Raw genomic sequence first — 16,414 nt, forward strand, 5'->3', positions numbered from 1 at the left:
AGCTGCAGCTCCTATGGGGTCTCATCAGTGCTACACAGCAGATAGGAGCAGACTCCGTGACCCAGAACAAGGGAGACACCCCACACACACACCCTGCCAACCCAAGGCTCATCAGGGGGGCAGACAGGAGACCATCCCCACCCCAGCACCCCAAGACAGTACAATAGGAGGCAGGGACAGGGCTGGCATCTCTGTTTATTGAGGCGATGCTGGGGGGCACCCCAGGGGACTGCACCAAGGCACGGTGGCACTGGGGGTGTGCAAGGACCCCCAAGGAAGCAACACCACGGTGGTGTAGAAGCAGTGGGTCCCTTAGGCCTTGCCAGGATCCTCCTTGAGTGTCACTGTGCGGTTGAACACCATCTGGGGAGAAACAGAGGGTCTGCTCAGAGCCCCACTGCGGGCAGGGGGTGCTCACAGAAGTGTGTGCAGGCTGCCTCACTGCCCCCATCCCACAGGGCTCACCTTCCCCTCCTCGCTGTCAGGATCCACGGAGAAGTAGCCCAGGCGCTCAAACTGGAACTTGTCAAAGGGTCGAGCGGAGTGGACAGAGCTGTCGACCAGGGCATTGTGCACCACACGCAGGGAGTCCTGGCAGAGGGGGACAGCTCAGCCAGCACACCTACCCTTCTGTCCTCTCCACAGCCCAGTTTCCCCCAGCTCCTCTTCTCCCTGAGACACAATAAGGCCTTGCCACAGGAGAGGTAGGGTGTACATGGAAGTGGGTGCCTCAGGACTGGGTGCAGGAGGTCCCTACTTTCCCCCCAGACCCCTAACCTTAGCTGCCACTACTCACAGGGTTGAGGTCACTCAGAAAGCCACCAGGTACCTCTGATGGATCCTCAGGATTTTTGTGCAAAAACCTGTCATGAGATAAGAGTCTTATCCCAAAACTGCCAAATGAGAATGAGATTGAGAACTGCCAAATGGTGCCACTCATGAGACCCCAGAGCATCACCTTCCCCACCAAAGATCTGGACAGACTCCAGCAGGGCCTGCTGCTGTACAGCTGCGTTGCTGCTCCATCACTGCTGAGCTTGTGCTGGCCTCAGTTGGCAGCCAGATACTCACAGTCGCTCATAGAGCCGCACTTCACAGGCCAGTGGCACCGACACCCAGTGAATGAAAGCTTTGGGCTTTTCCGCCACATCTGACTTGGTGCAGGTCACCTCCAGTTCAATGACACGCCCACTGACATCCTGAGGGAGAGGAGATGAGCTAAGCTGTCAGGCAGCAGTCTTATCCCATATGGCAGGCCTGGGCCTGAACCCCCAGCCCCACAGCTCAGGGACACCTTGTTCTCCACTGTGAGACACAGGACAGGCAGAGAGCAGCCACACAGGCAGCCTGAGCCCTCACTGTGTCCAGAGCATCCAGCGTTAGATGACCATTGCTGCTCTTCCCTACTGGGGCATGGTCATATCCTAACATTCCACAGCCCAACCTCATGTCACTAGTACCCACAGCCACGCACCTTGATGACATTCTGGACGGTGATGACATAACCAGTGTGGCGCAGCCCCACTGGCTGTCCGGGGGCCAGGCGCTTGTAGCCCTTGTCTGCCTCCTGTAAGAGAGTTCACAGCTGCATGAGGGGTCCCAGCATGGGCAGCAGGTCCCCCCTCCAGCACGCCTCTCTGCCCCTACTCCTGCCATCCCAGGAATCAGTGATCCCAGGGCTGTTTGAACTTCCATGTTGCTGTGGGACGTTCCCACAGACAGGCCAGGTTGAGCAACATTGGCAGAATCTGAACAGTGCCCATCAGAGCTGCTGGCCCATTTGGGAGTCACAGTCAAGTGCTCAACACCCACCTGTGACCTCTGTTTGCAGCACCAACACCACTTCCAGTGCTGCCAGGCTCCTGCTGCACAAGCTATAGCTCTAAGAGTGAAGGTAGTATAGTCCAGTGGGCCTGGCTTACCTCCCTGAAGTCTGTCTCCTCAATGTAGAGGGTCTGGTGGAAGGGCACTTTGTGAAAACCACGGCTCTCATCAGCTGGAAAGTTGGGCACAAGAACCTCCAGTGCCTGGGGAGAAAGAAGGCGTGAATGCTGATCTCAAGGAATCCCACTCCCACAACAGCCCATGGCAGTCTCACCTTCGGAGCAGGGAAGTTGGTGATGGTGACCTTGAGGGGCTCCAAGACAGCCATGGCACGGGGGGCCTGCTCATTCAGCACCTCACGTGCACAAGCCTCCAGCAGATGCGGCTCCATTGTCGCCTGGGCAACTGTCACACCAACCTGGGGAACAGGGTACTGTGACCATGCAGGCCAGGGGATGCAGCCATCTGCCCTGTCCCATCCTATTTGAAGCCTACCCGTGCACAAAAGTTGTTGATGGCCTCGGGAGGGAAGCCTCGCCGGCGCAGGGCTGTCAGTGTGAAGAGACGCGGGTCATCCCAGTCCCTGAGAAAAGACTGGTGTGACAACCAGGCATGCTCTGGGTGAGCCCCATCATGGCAGCTGGCCCTGCACCTACCTCACAGCACCTGTCTCCACCAGGCGGATGATCTTTCTCTTGGAGACGACAGTGTAGAGCAGGTTCAGGCGTCCATATTCCCACTGCACAGGGCAGTAAACATCCAGAGCATTGCACAGCCAGAAGTAGGAGGAGCGCCTGCAAGGGAGGTACAGGCACAGCCCAGCTCAGCCCCATGGACATGCTGTCCCCCAGCACTGTGGCAGCCACCAGATGCTGCTCCCAGGTCTAGCTCAGACCTGGGCCATGATATGAACGGTGCTCACCTGGCCTGGAACTCCTTGGTGCAGAGGGAGTGTGTGATGTGCTCGATGGAGTCGCAGAGACAGTGTGTGTAGTCATACGTGGGATAGATGCACCTGCAAGGAACAGACACAGTCAGCTCAGGGCAGAGCACCGTGCTGCTCCACTCCTGACACCTCCTCATTCCCAGAATATCCAGACCCATCCCCACCATATGTGCCAGGACACAGCAGGCTCTCCCTACCACTTGTCCCCAGTGCGGTGGTGTGGAGTGAACTTGACACGGTAGGCAACAGGATCCATTTTCCCATCCTCCATCACCAGCTTCATCCTCAGTGTGGCTTCCCCCTCCCCAAACTTGCCCTTTCTCATGTCCTGTGGAGAGGAAGAAAGCTGTCAGCTGAGCCACAGATCCAGCGCCCATAGGCATGCAGCACTTGCCCCAGTCAGGAGTACCTCAAAGAGCAGGAGAGACTCCTCCACAGGCCGGTCCCGCCACGGTGAGGGGGGTGGGTTGTGGCCCTTGATCTCCTCAACCTTCTGATGGCAGACATATGCCTGACCCCTGCAGAAGGGAAATGCGATCACCAGACATGAGTGACCCATCCCCTGGGCAAGGGGGAGCTCTGGCCACAGTGCAGGACATCAATACAACCCTGGCACATTTCTCCTGCCCCACATGCCCACCTGCGGATGAGCTCCAGGGCCCAGGTGTAGAGCTGGTCAAAGTAATCTGACGCATGTGTCACTGCATAAGGCTGGTAGCCTGTGGGCATGGGTGAAATGGAACAGGTTGGAGGGCCCAAAGGCCCAGCAGCAAGACCTGAATGCAGAGGTGTCCCTGGCACCTGGCTTGATGCTGCCCTCCTCATCCCGAGCCATACCCAACCACTCCACCATCTCCCGGATGGCCGTAAAGTACTTCTCCTCCTCCTTCTCGGGGTTGGTGTCGTCATAGCGCAAGAAACACACACCACCATTGGCCTGGGGATGAAGAGATAGTGAGCAGTTGCTCCCTGAGGGACCACAGGGCCAGGCCAGCAGCAAAGCAGCAGGGAAAAGCAGGGGTGGCTTGGTGCTTTTTACCTTGGCATAGCCAAAGTTGAAGTTAATGGCCTTGGCATGGCCAATGTGCAAGATCCCATTAGGCTCAGGAGGGAAGCGTGTCCGTACCTGAAGAGGCAAAGGGGACATCTCTGTCCTTCAGCAGGAGACTTTTACATTCCCTGACATCAGTGACATTGACACAAGCCCCTGGCAATCCCGCAGAGCATCCTGTGCTGTGTGGGTGCTGCCTCTGGCCTTACCCTCTGTGAACTGCTTGTTCCTCACCCACTTCAACTGTGTCACTCTCACATGAAACCACTGGGCTGTGGGACATGGCCTCACCTGCCCACCCGTGATTGCCAGGTGCTGCTTCAGCAGGGCCATTGTGTTGGGTGTCATCACGTAGCCTACGGTCTTGTAGTTCTCTCCTGCAGGCAGAGGATGCTCAGGGCTGCAGCACTGCCCTAACAGTGCCAAGCCCAGCAGCCAGGGAGAAAGGACACAGGACCTGTCCAGTCCTCTGGCGCATGGAGAGCTGGGACCAGGCACAGAGCCAGTGGAGTGGCCTCACATACGGCAGCAGCTCCTCACACTCACCTGGCTTATGGAACTTCAGGGCTTCTCCCCGCAACTGCTCCAGCAGCGACTGTGTCTCTGTGCCCATGTCACCTGCAGGAAGATGGGGCTGAGCTCCCTGATCACAGGTCCCAGGGCCTAGCTCAGAAGCAGGCCCAGCAGGAACCAAAGGGCTGGGGAAGAGGATGGTCTCTTACCGTTCTCCACGACCGGCACCTTCTGTTTCTCTGCTGGGGCCGCACGGGCCTTTGCCACCTGCAGAGACCAGCACAGCATCCTGAGAGCCCAGCTGTGGCATATACGTTCCCCTCCTGGCCCAGCCCACTGTCCCCAGAGCTCCCTCAGACCTCTACCCATGGTGGCAGCTCAGCCCAGAGCAGGTACCTGGGACCTTGCCTGGACACTTTGCAAGAAAATACCATCCAAGTCTCCAGCCTCCCCTTCTCCTTACCTTTGGCTTCTTTTCCAGGTCAGCTTCTGTCTTTGGTCCAAGCAAATGTAGCACCTGGAGAAGAGTGACAGAGTCAGGAGTCAAAAAGGCTCCCTGTGTTCTAAGGCCTGGAAGTGTCCTGTCCAGCCACCACTCCACTCACCTTGCCTGCACCTTGGTGGGGCAGGCTGTCCCCAGCAGTGGGCCCTCTAGGGGACTGGCTGACAGGTCCCACACCAGTCACAACACACAGCACACCCAGGGGACCACAGCAGCACCTGATGCAGTAACCTCGCACCTACCTGCAGGTCCACCTCGTTCTTGATGGTCTTTCCGTCTGCCCACCGCAGCTGGTTCCGTGCCTCCCCTGCAGACAGGGCACCCAGTGGACAAGGGGCAGGGCCCAAGCCCGAGGGAGCTTCAGCCCGGCTACCGATGCAGAATGCCACACCCTTTGCCTCAGGGCTGTCCCTGTTGCTGAATGCTATGGCCCTGCCTGTGCCGGGGATCTGGCAGGATGGCTTCTCCCCATGGCAAAGGGCTGGCTCTCAGGATTTAGGGGAGCAGAGAGTGGCACTGGCAGTCAGGCACAGGGATGTGACAGCCACCAGCACCAGGCAGGGGCTGCCCTGGTTTCACTACTCACCCATCAGCAGCCCCATGTTGAAGTGGTAGCGCTCTGCCAGAAGCTCCGCTCGGTGCTTGCTGATCACAGCCTCCACCTATGAGCAGCACAGGGACACCAGGATGAGCAAGGTAGGCAGGAGCACAGCAGGAGCCAGTCTAATGTCCCTTGTGCTGTCTCCACAGGGTGACAGCCCCACTCACCGCTTCCTCGATCTGCTCAGGGGTGATGCAGACCCCCACACCACAAGCCCGCTCAAAGTCTGCCACGTCCAGAGGCTCCAAGGGGTGGCTCCTCACGTACTCCAGGGCAGCTTGGGACAGAGCAGAGATGAAGAGCGGGGCCCCGGGACCGGAGCCGGGGCCAAGCGGGGCTGGGGCCGCACGGTACCGCTGAGCTGCAGGTCGGTGAGGATCTCCCTGCGAGCGATGTAGCCGACGAGGAAGCCGAGGTGCTTCGGGTCCTTGAGGCGGGCGGCCGTGTTGTACAGCAGTGTCCCGGTGGCCTTGTCCAGCGCCGGGCCCAGCGCGCTCCGAGCCTGTCGCCGCCCGGGGGAGCGTCAGGGCAGGATATGGGCCCGAGCCCCGGCGAACCGGCGGCACCGGGCACCGGAGTGGGACAGGGGAGTGCCGAGGGCCGAGGCCGCTCGGCGGGATCGGGAGGAGGCGAAGCCGGGGGGTCCCGGGAAGGCTGGGGTCGAGGGGGTGACAGCGGGACCACTGTGCCAATGTACCCGGGTGACACCGGGGATCCGGGTACCGGGTCCCGGCGGTGATACCGGCACCGGGGTAGCGAGCTCCCAGGGTGGCCGGGTCCCGAGTTGACATCGGAGTGACGGGCTACTGGGGATCGAGAACCGGGGACCAAGGTGCGGGCCCGCGGCGGACGCACCTGCAGCACAGCCCGGCGCAGCAGCGCGCTGAGTGTCCCGTTGCGTAGCGTCTCGCGCGCTTTGGCTTCGCTGAGGCCGATCCCGGTGAACAGCCCCAGAGCCTCCTCCGCCTCCTCCGCCGCCATCGTCGCCGCCGCCGCCGCCATGCTGCCGCCGCCGCCCGGGGGCGGCTCCGTGTCCAGCCAACCGGCAGTGAGAGCGCTCCGTCCCCGCCAATGGGAGGGGGGCACCGGCGCCGCTCGGGCCAATGGCCGCGCGGGAGGCGGGCTCAGCGCGCGGGCCGGTTGCATCATTTAAAGAGACCGGCGGCGGCGGCGGCCACGTGGGGGGCGGGGCTGGAGGTGGGTCCGGGGGCGGAGCACGTGTCAGATCCCGCCCCCGGTGCTCCCGTCTCCCGGCGCTTTGTGCTCCGCGGCCGGCGCCCGCACCTCCGGTGTGCCCTCTGTATCTCCGCTTGCCCCGACAGCCCCGGGCACGGGCCCTGCGAAGGGCCCGAGGGGACCCACGTGCCCAAGGTCTTGGGGTGGAGAGCGGGTCGCGGGGGCGGCCTCGGCACGTTTTATGCGGAACCAGGCCGGCTCGGTGTCCCCGGCTCCCCCGGGTCGTGCGTGGTCACTTGGCCCCGCCAGCAAACCGTCCGTCCTCTTCCCTCCTCCCCTGCCCCCCTCGCTGCCCTAGTACACCCCTCATCCCAGTGTCCCCAGGTTTCCCCAGACCCGTGGAACTTTGGCTGCCTGAGACCAGTGTCCTCCTGCCCGCCCCCGCCAGGTCTGATGTCTTGTTCAGTCTGGTACCCCCAGCTCCCAGCTCTCCCCTTTGCTCCGCCAGCTTCCTCAGCCTGATATTCTCTAGCTCTTCCGGGCCGGTGCCCCTCCAGCCCCGTGCCCCCCTCCAGCCCGGTGTCCTTCAGAACCTCACGTTTTCTGCCTCAGCCCGGGAGTCGCCGCCCCAGCCCGATATCCACCCCTCCCCAGCTTGAAGTCTTCTCTTAGCTCAGTGCCTCCCTAGCCCAGTGTCGCATCCATCCTACTCCCACCTCAGCCCGAGTAGCAGCAGATTCGAGTGGTTGGAGAAGAGGGTTTATTGGAAATACTGGGTGGGAAGAGGCACTGGCAGGTCCTGCCAGCCAAAGCCACCGGACACAACCAGACAAGGCAGGTCCTGGCTCCTCCATGGGTGGGTGCTGGAGTCAACGCTGGTGTAACTGAGTCCCACACCACGGAGGGGACAGCCATTGCTTAGCACCGGCACGGAGCTATAGTTCCATCCTGGTGCCAGGCACTGTGTCTGTCCCCTTGGTGGCTGCCTGCTCCCTGCCCGTAGCTGGCAATGGCTTTAAGCTATAGCGGGCACTGATGTTGGTACCTGAGACGCTGCGGTACTCGCCCATCTCCGTGCGGACATTCTCGTTCTGGGTGATGGTGAGCAGGACTGGGACGGAGAGCGTCACCTCCTTCCGAAGGACTTGGATGCTGAGTGCTGTGCGTGGGGGGATCTTCGCCGGCAGCTGCACCTCCACGCGCTGCCGGCGAATGCTGGTTTCGCTGCGCCCTTTCTGCACCGTAAAGATGTTGGAGGCTTCCACGGTCAGCGTGAAGGAGAGTCCGGCTTTGAGGCTGGTGGCATTGCTGAAGTGGAAGCTCTGCCAGAGTGTGGTGCCGTACTCCCGGCTGCTGCTGGCTGCCAGCGCCTGCTCCGACTCTGTCTCGTTCACCCCCTCAATCTCATCCACCAGCACCTCCCGCTCCTCCTCCACCCGCTTCTGTTCCCAAAGGAGACGTGCTGAGACCAGGGGCCGCCCGGGCCGTAGCGGGCGCAGGTGGGACAGCCGAGACTGAAAGTTCAGCTCCAGTTTGTAGTCAGCGAGATGCTCGCCAGGCCATGCCAGGCAGTGCCAGCCGCCCCGGCCGGGATGCTGGTAGAGCAGCCAGACGCCTCGCTGCACCATGTGGGAGGCCACCCGGTCATTGAAGTACCCATACGCCAAGTTGGTCTCCTCTGTCACCACCTTGCAGGCACCTTGGAAGTTAGGGTGCTCGTAGAGGGTGATCTGGGGGTCCCCCAGGTCATGGTGCACGAGGCGCAGTGCCGAAAAGCTGTTGGGCCGATCCACAGAGGCGTACTCGCCCTCCTCGAAGGCATACGACTCCCCCTCATATTTGGGGTCCGTGTAGGCAATCCATGGCTGCCCCTCCACCTTCAGAGAGGCGATGCAGTTCCCAAAATCCAGCTCATGCAGGTCAGGCACGTCGCATGTGAACTCGCGGCTCAGCCCCTCAAAGTTGGCACGCTCGTACACCGTGATCCGGTTCATGGTGCTGTGGGTGCCTGCCCCTGTGAGGGCACAACGTGGGCCACGTCCCCTCCTGTGGGGTCACGCCGGTGCTACAGGAGACCCGTGAGAAAAGCCCAGCCAGCAAAGGCAAACCTCGGCGCCCCTTTAGCCCTTGCCCTCTGCCTTTCCTTTGCCCACCTCCGCCTGGTCCCCGTGCTCTCACCGTCTGCGCTGGCAACACCCTGCAGCTGAGCCTTTTAGGAAGGGCTGGTGGGACCAGGGCGTGCTGCGTCACGAAGCGAAGGCGATGACAGTGCTCGCCCCCACGCTCTGCACCCAACCGTGTCCCCACTTTGGTGCTGGGGAGCCAGGCAGGCCCCACACGGCAGGCGACACACCGGGATGCCAGCCGGTCCCACAGACCAGCCCTGCCGGAAAGTCCTGCCGAGCCCCAGGCAGGTGAGACTGTGCTGAAGAGTCACTGCCAATTATCAGTGATGCTTCCGCCCTGCCCCTGCTAATTACAGCGTGCATTGCCGGTGGGGCAGGAACTGCTGGCTCACCCCACTAGGGTGAAAGGTTATCGTGGTGGGGCACCCCAAAACAAAAGCCTCCTGGTGATCCCAGCAATTGGATATGAACACCTGGCATGGTGCAACTGCTCCGGCTCTGTCTCTGAGGATGGCTGGGGCAGACGGGGACACTTCTTCCCCCTTTGTCATTTCATGGGGGGCCAAGGCACTGCTGGGATGGGACGCTGGGCACAGCAGGACACTGACATCAAATCAAGGCATTGGAAGGCAGCCACTCCAAGCACAGCATGCTGGTGGTTTCCTCCAGGCTCCATGCAGGTTCCCATGGCACAAACTGGAGCTGGCATTCCTAGAGCTACTGGTGTGGGGCACAGGGCACGTGCACTCCCTAGCTGGCACCCCACTGAGACAGGGCTCAGGCAGCTCACGGGTTCTGGGGCACACTAAGCCTTTGACTTCTTCTGGCTACATGCCCATCCACTTGTCCACACAGCCCTCACCAGCCCAGGGCTGTTTCCAAGGCACAGTGCATGGAGTGGAGAGCCACAAAGCCGATATGAAAAGCTCCCAGTGCGGTACAGCTGGATCCTGACCCACCCCTTGGGGACAGTCAGGACCTCAAAAGCCTCAACTATAATCTGCTTCTTGGGGCTGATAAGCAAGGTCAGCCCTGGCTGCACAGGGTCCCCCAGATCCACAGGGGTTTGGTACAGCCTGTGGGCACTCACATCCTGTGATGGAGAAGGATGGAGACCCCATTGCTTCAACAGCAAGTCACCCAAGAGAGGAACCCAAGTATCCCTGAATTCTTGAAGCCCATTCTCTTCAAACCTCTGTCCCCCAAAGGCCAGTGCCACCCCACACCTCACCCCTCAGTTGTCCGCTGCTAGTGCCCCGCTTCCCCTGCCTGCAGTGCCAGGACTGCCAGGGTCTCCCAGTTTATTGCCAGATGTCGGGGCGGTTGGGGTTACACCAGACAAACGCTACGGGAAGCAGTTAGTGAGTGGGGGGCCATGGGGGCCACGGGCAGGGGCCAGGGAAGGGCTGTCCCACTCACTCCCCCAGCCGGCGGCCTCCCTGCCTTCCCCCCGGGCCGCCACGCTCCCCCGCGCCGGGGACCCCTCCTGTGCCCCGCGGCTGCCCTGGCTCCGTGGCCCCCAGCACCCCCCACCTCGCTGTGTTCACCCCCCTGCAGCGAGGCCGGCGGCCAGGGCGGTGCGGGGGGCACGGGGCAGCGTGGGTGGGAGGCGGTGCTGGCATTATTGCTATGGCAGGCGGGAGCAGCGCGACCCTCCCCACGCTCAGATCACAGTCTCGAAGAGCGTCGCCTTCTCCTTGGGGGGCTCTGGGGCCAGCAGCTTGGCTTCTGCCTCTGGCGTCAGGTACTCCAGGTGGTGTTGGCCCCAGATTGGAGTGGTCAGGAGCTGCCAGCGCTGTGGGGACATCATGTCAGCACCCAGGGACACTGGGACTGCCTGGACCCACGTTGGTGAATTCCCCGCAATGCACAGGGATAGGAAAGGGATGGGTTTCCGATGCGGGTGGAGGTGAGACTGCGACAGGGAAGGGATTGAAATGGGATTGAGAAAGGGACACAGATTGCATGGGGACAGGGATGGGACTGAGACACTGACAGGATTAAAGCAGTGATGTCAGCAAGGATGGGGTTTGGGTGAGGCTGGGAATGAGACAGCAGTGGGGATGGAAATCTGATAGGAATGAGAGCAATGAAGACAGGAAGAGGACTTGGATGGGGGTGAGCCTAGGATGGGAAAAGGACTAAATGAGATTGAGAGACAGACAAGAATTGCAAGGAGACAGCGATGGGAATGTGCACAGGATTTGACTGCAATAGGGATAGGACTGAGACAGTGATGTAAGCATCAGTGGGAATCAGGTAAGACTGGGAATGAGACAGTGATGGGAACAGGAATGGAATTTGGGTGGGAGTGAGACAATGAGGACAGGCACATTATTTGTATGGGAATGAGACAGATGAAAACAGAGATGGGACCTTGCTGTGGATGGGCCTGTGATGGCAATGTGGACAGTGGTGGCATTTGAATGTGAATCAGACAGCAATAAAAACCAGGATGAGATCTGGTGATGGATGGGACTGAGATGGCAATGTGGATGGTGGAATTTCAATAGGGCCGGGACTGGGCTGGGGACAGGACTAAGAGTGGGACAACCACGGCCAACAGTGGGGTGGAGACAGAGGCAGAAGTGATCCCACCGCACTGCCCTCACCTCACGCAAGGAGCCTTTGCAGCGCAGGAGCTTGTAGATAACAGTGCAGGGGATGCAGAGCATGGAGGAGAGTGCCAGGACCCAGCCGATGGCTTCCCCCCACCACGGGTACACGTATGTCTTATTGTATGTCAGCGGCTTGTAGTTCACCACGTGGAACACGAAGATGCCCTGGGTGGAGAGAGGGAAGTGAGGTCCCGCGGGGCAGGGAGCTGGCGGTCCCCACCCCTGAAGCGTGTCACCGCCGCAGCCCCCGAGGTGAGCATTCGCCCCACGGTCGTGACCCGCGTGTGCCCACAGCGGCCGCCGGGGGGCGCTCAGTGCCCGTGGCACAGCCCGGGGCGGTGGCACACGCGTGTCCCCACGCGCGCTGGCCTTGCTCACCACGCAGACCAGCGGTGTCACCACAGCCCAGCACCACTTCATGACGGGCAGGGGTCGGTAGCCGATCATACGAGCCACATCGTCCATGAAGCGGTCAGCTCCTGCAGGGAGGGGTGCGTCAGCTGGGGCACATCTGTCCCCCCCGTGTCCCCCTCCCCGGTCCCCTTGCCTCACCATAGACCCAGGCAATGACCACGCACTCCCAGAAAGCCTGCCACAGCAGCGTGATCCCACTGGCTGAGTAGTTGTCAAAGAGCTGGAATACGTACATGCCGCCCTGCCAGGAAGGTGCCCGCGTCACCAGCATTGTATTGTGCTGGCTGCCCCGCATGCCACCACACTGGCAGCCATAGCCTTGCCAGCACCGGTACCCCTCCTGGCACCCTGCGTGCCATGGGCACCCTGCTCCCAACAGCACCCCTATGCCACAGAGACCCTCATGACATGGGCAGCTCCACTGACACAAGAGCAACAGCCCCAGTGAGCTCCCACCCCACAGTGGGACCTCACGGGAGGTGATGCCTCAGGAACGGGCGCAGGTGGCCAGTGTGGGGCTGGCCGGCAGTGTGCCTGCTGCGTTCCCCACCTGTGTGACCATGGAGAGGTCAATGAGGCAGCAGATGATACAGCAGAACGCAGCGGTGAGCTCACGGCGCAGCGAGCCAGCCCCTGGCTGGGGAAACAGGTCCAGGATGCCCGTGATGAAACCCTCGACACCGACAAACTGTGGCACAAAGCAGGGCTCAGTGAGGACATGCCACCCATCCGCTCCCTGTTCCCCATCTCCCTGGTTGCCACAGCACCTGGCTGTCCAGCCCCAGCACGAGGAGCATGATGAAGAAGAGAGTGGCCCACAGGGGGGACAAGGGCATCAGCGTCACAGCTTTGGGGTAGGCGATGAAAGCCAGCCCAGGACCTGCAGGAGACTGGGGTCAGAGATGCCACTCAAAGGGTGACACAGGAAACACAGTTGGCACCCACCGTCCATCACTCACCAGACTCGGCCACCTTGGAGATGTCCACGCCTTGCTCAGAGGCCATGAAGCCGAGCACAGAGAAGACAACGAAGCCGGCAAAGAAGCTGGTGCAGCTGTTAATCACAGCCAGGATGTAGGCATCCCTGTGGGCACAGCATCCAAGGAAGTGCTGGGGGGCACTGGGGGACACACCATGGGGTCACTGGGACATGCCATGGGGACTGCCTGCAGCTGGCACAGCCTTACCTGTAGCAGTTGTTGTGGAAGCGGTTGTAGCTGCCCAGTGCGGTCAGGGCACCCAGCCCGATGGCGTAGGAGAAGAAGACCTGGGTGCCAGCATCAATCCAGACCTGGGTGTGAGGGAGGGTGTCAGGCGGTGATGGGGGTGCCAGGGGGGCATGCAGCACCCAACTGCTGCTCTCCCCACTGCCCTCACCTGTGCCTCAACCAGCTTGGACCAGTCAGGTTTCAGGTAGTAGATGATGCCACCCAGCGCGCCAGGCAGTGTTACTCCGTGGACCAGCAGCAGGATGAGGACCACATACGGGAAGAGTGCCGTGAAGTAGACAATCTGAAGAGCAGTGGGTGGCCATGAGACCCCCCCAGGCTAGGTCTCTCAGTCATGTGCCACAGGTGTCCCAGCAGGACCAGAGCCTGGGAATGTCCCCAGCAGCTGGTAGCACCTCCTGGACAGATGTGGGACACGGGCCTCCCACCCCTGTGGGCTGTGGCACAGAAGAGCAGGAGCCAGCAGTGCTGCGTGTTGCAGTCCCATTCACTCATGCCAGTGGCCCTGATGCATGTTCCCTCTGCCAGTATTACCTTCCCAGTCGACTTGACACCCTTCCAGATGCAGAAGTAGACAACGACCCAGGTGGTAACCAAGCAGAGGATCATCTGCCAGTTCATCTCCCCTGGCTCACTGAGGCCCCCAGAGAGACGCAGCACCTTGTTCCTGCAGAGTGGGGCTGTGCTGAGCACCAGCATGACACCCCCAGCCCCACACAACATCCTCCTGGTTCCCATACTCACTCCCAAAATTCAATGACGGGTGAGCGCTTGTTGGTCATGTCTGTGCAGCTGAAGTTAGAGGTCCAAGTGCTGGCAGTGGCATTAGTGCTGACATTGTGGCACAGGTCTGGGTTGAAGAGCTCCGTGCACTGCTCTGTGTTCCAGGAGTGGCCACAGGTGGCCCAGGGCAGGGTGTCCGTCAGTGAATGCACCAGATAAAAGAGCCCCCACACTAAGATCATGATGTAGTAGGAGTTGCAGAAGAAGACGATCACCATAGAGGCCAGGCCTAAACCTGTGGCACGAGGAAGATCAGAGCCCGCAGGCACCCGTGGGCAACTGGCAGACAGCATGGAGTGGGATGTGGGGTGTTGTAGCGATGGGGGAGGACAGAGGAGAACTGACAGGGACGGACAGGGAAAGCTGGCAGCCCTGGACAAGACAGGGGAGAGCTGGTGGGAATGGGACAGGGAAGCTGGCAGCACCAGGCAGGACAGGACAGGGTGGGGACAGCTGGCAGCATGGCACAGAACCAGGAGGGAGCCGGCAAGATACCTCTGAGGTGGGGATCCAGCAGCCGCCTGGGATCCAGCAGCATGCAGGCAGGGAGCCACAGGGGCAGGCAGGGCAGCACAGGGTGCCATGGGGCACAGGTGCAGGCAGCTGCCATCCTTGGCCACAGCACAGGGCGGCAGTGGGACGCGGGCAAGGTGCAGGGGAGCAGGCAGGGCGTGGGCAGGGTGCTGCCAGCCCCAGCAGGCTGCGGGCAGCCAAGGCACAGTCAGGGTGCAGGCAGGGTGCCGGGGGCCCTGGGCAGGGTGCAGGGGCCACGGAAAGGGTGCAGGCAGGGCGCGGCATTACCCTTGAAGAGGGGGGCGATGTTCCAGGCGGCGATGCCCCCCTGCTTCATAAACTGTCCCAGGGCCACCTCCAAGAAGAAGATGGGGATGCCACCCACGAAGACGATGAGCAGGTAGGGGATGAGGAAGACGCCTGGGGCCGGGGGCAGGGGGCCGGCTCAGCCGCCGCCGTCCCCCCGGCCCCCCCTTTTGCTCCCCCCCTTCCCCGCGCCGCCCGCCCGGACGCAGCGAATGGCAAAGGCGCCTCCGCGCCCTCCCCTTGCCGCGATGTAGGTCAGCAGGGGCAAGTAGTGGGGGGCTCCCACGACCCCTCGCCCCGTGAGTGACTCCGAACCCCCGCGGGGTGGTTCACGATGCCCTCGAAGGCGCAGGGCGAGTTGACCCACCGTGGGGTGACCCCCAGGCACACACTCTGGGGCGGGAAGAGGGTGCCCCCCGCGCCGCGGGGCTCTCCCCCGCGGCGTGGGGCGAGCACGAGGCTCACCTCCGCCGTTCTTGTAGCACAGGTAGGGGAAGCGCCAGACGTTGCCCAGCCCCACGGCGAAGCCCACGCAGGACATGATGAAATCCATCTGCCGGGTCCATGTTTCCCGTTGGGGGGCGGCCTCTTTGGGGGGACCAGGGGGTCGCACCAGTGGTGCCGTCACTGTTCGCTCCTCACCCGCCGTGGGGGGCTCTGCGCCCTCCGCCCCGCCGGGGCCTTCTGCCGAGACGGGGGGAGTGGGGATGCCCACGCCGCCGTCACGCGCGCCCGTGGGGGCGCGGAGGGGGGGGGAAGCACCTCCCCCCCCACGCGCCCCTCTCCGCGCGTAGGGGCGTGACGTCAGATGTCAGGCCGGCGCGTGACGTCACAATGCAGAGCGGTGACTCACCCCGCGGCGGCGGGAGGGGGCGCGCCGCGGTCGCGCGTGGCCGTGGGTCCCCCTCTCCCCCTCCCCAAGCTCTTCCCTCCCCGGCGCTCCCCGCTTACCGGAGCCCGCGGGGGCAGCGGCGGCCGCGGCTGTGGCGGCGGCGGCGTCGCGTCGCGGGGCGTCGGGCGGCTGTGGGGCGGCCGTGTCGGTGGGGACGGGGGGCATGTCGCGGGGGGCCGGGGAGCGGGGGCGGGTCGGGGGCGGCTCCGTGGCCGAGGGGGCCTCAGAAGCAATCCACGAAGCACTTGAAGGTGAGTCGGAAGAACCTCATTGAGGGCGGCGGGGCGCGGCGGGGCGGGCCGGGCCGGGCGGGCGGCTCAGAGCCGGGCTGCGGGGCCGGCGCCGCGCGGCCGCTCCGGGGCTCTCTGCGCCGCGGCACCGGGCGGCGGCGGAGGCAGCGACCGGCCGCACCGCCCCCCGAGCCCCATTGGCCGCGCCACCCGCCCGCGGCTTGACGGGACTTGCAGTCCCGACGCACTGGCACCGGCCCCGGGGCGAGGCGGGGTGCACGGGGGGGGACAAGGCACACCCCGCGGGATTCCGGGCACTACGGACAGCGGCGGACGGCGTTGGCAACGGGGAATACCGGGCACAAGGGACACAAGGCAGCAGGACACACCCGGGGACCCCAGGAAGCGGAGCGCTAGGGACAGCAGGCGACAAGACAGGCAGCGGGAGACGAGGCACTTCAGCGCACAACAGGCACTAGAACTCCGGGACTTGTACGTCTCGCCCCACCAGCACAAGGGCACAGGAGAAGACACGAGGCACTAAAGCAGCAAGATTTGCACCGGGGGACACGAGACAACAGGGTGCAGCCAGCAGCACAGGGAGAGGCAGCAAGCACCAGAAGACTCTTTTTTTCCCCCCTGCTGCTGTGGATTTAGGGGACAGCGAGCACCAAGTCACACCAGGCAACA

The 16,414-nt window shown here is 62.6% G+C and overlaps 3 protein-coding genes across 6 annotated transcripts; all 3 read right to left on the bottom strand.

Annotated features, from left to right (window-relative positions):
• Positions 1-177: 177 nt before the first annotated feature.
• On the bottom strand, positions 178-6,928 carry QARS1 (glutaminyl-tRNA synthetase 1). Of its 2 annotated transcripts, none has more exons than XR_015274822.1 (24): positions 6,293-6,551; positions 5,792-5,939; positions 5,605-5,714; positions 5,423-5,498; positions 5,079-5,143; positions 4,798-4,851; positions 4,544-4,601; positions 4,368-4,439; positions 4,113-4,198; positions 3,810-3,896; positions 3,608-3,707; positions 3,411-3,489; positions 3,180-3,288; positions 2,968-3,098; positions 2,747-2,839; positions 2,481-2,618; positions 2,320-2,407; positions 2,099-2,242; positions 1,923-2,027; positions 1,475-1,567; positions 1,072-1,199; positions 797-863; positions 466-672; positions 178-363 (listed from the first exon to the last, which is right to left on the bottom strand). XR_015274822.1 is itself a non-coding variant. In XM_086845525.1 (24 exons), exons 1-24 carry the CDS (start codon positions 6,584-6,586, stop codon positions 313-315), a joined length of 2,502 nt encoding a protein of 833 aa, XP_086701651.1. In that variant the 5' UTR covers positions 6,587-6,928; the 3' UTR covers positions 178-312. The 2 variants fall into 2 exon arrangements, 1 of the variants encoding a protein (XP_086701651.1); XM_086845525.1 differs by having other exon boundaries at positions 466-591; positions 6,293-6,928.
• Positions 6,929-7,359: 431 nt separating this feature from the next.
• Positions 7,360-10,030, bottom strand: LOC111935030 (epidermal differentiation-specific protein-like). Its single transcript, XM_023935253.2, has one exon. The coding sequence runs from the start codon at positions 8,605-8,607 to the stop codon at positions 7,549-7,551; it is 1,059 nt and encodes a 352-aa protein (XP_023791021.2). The 5' UTR covers positions 8,608-10,030; the 3' UTR covers positions 7,360-7,548.
• SLC6A8 (solute carrier family 6 member 8) lies at positions 10,024-15,768 on the bottom strand. Of its 3 annotated transcripts, none has more exons than XM_086845527.1 (14): positions 15,554-15,768; positions 15,068-15,283; positions 14,585-14,716; positions 13,745-14,018; positions 13,535-13,667; positions 13,149-13,283; positions 12,959-13,062; positions 12,731-12,855; positions 12,539-12,651; positions 12,322-12,459; positions 11,910-12,012; positions 11,736-11,836; positions 11,352-11,522; positions 10,024-10,534 (listed from the first exon to the last, which is right to left on the bottom strand). In XM_086845527.1, exons 1-14 carry the CDS (start codon positions 15,657-15,659, stop codon positions 10,403-10,405), a joined length of 1,983 nt encoding a protein of 660 aa, XP_086701653.1. In that variant the 5' UTR covers positions 15,660-15,768; the 3' UTR covers positions 10,024-10,402. The 3 variants fall into 3 exon arrangements, with proteins under 3 accessions (XP_086701653.1, XP_086701652.1, XP_086701654.1); XM_086845526.1 differs by having other exon boundaries at positions 15,068-15,286; XM_086845528.1 differs by having other exon boundaries at positions 15,068-15,190; positions 15,554-15,766.
• Positions 15,769-16,414: the final 646 nt, after the last annotated feature.

This window comes from Cyanistes caeruleus, chromosome 11, assembly GCF_971803275.1.
Source record: "Cyanistes caeruleus chromosome 11, bCyaCae1.hap1.1, whole genome shotgun sequence".
Lineage (NCBI taxonomy): Eukaryota > Metazoa > Chordata > Aves > Passeriformes > Paridae > Cyanistes > Cyanistes caeruleus.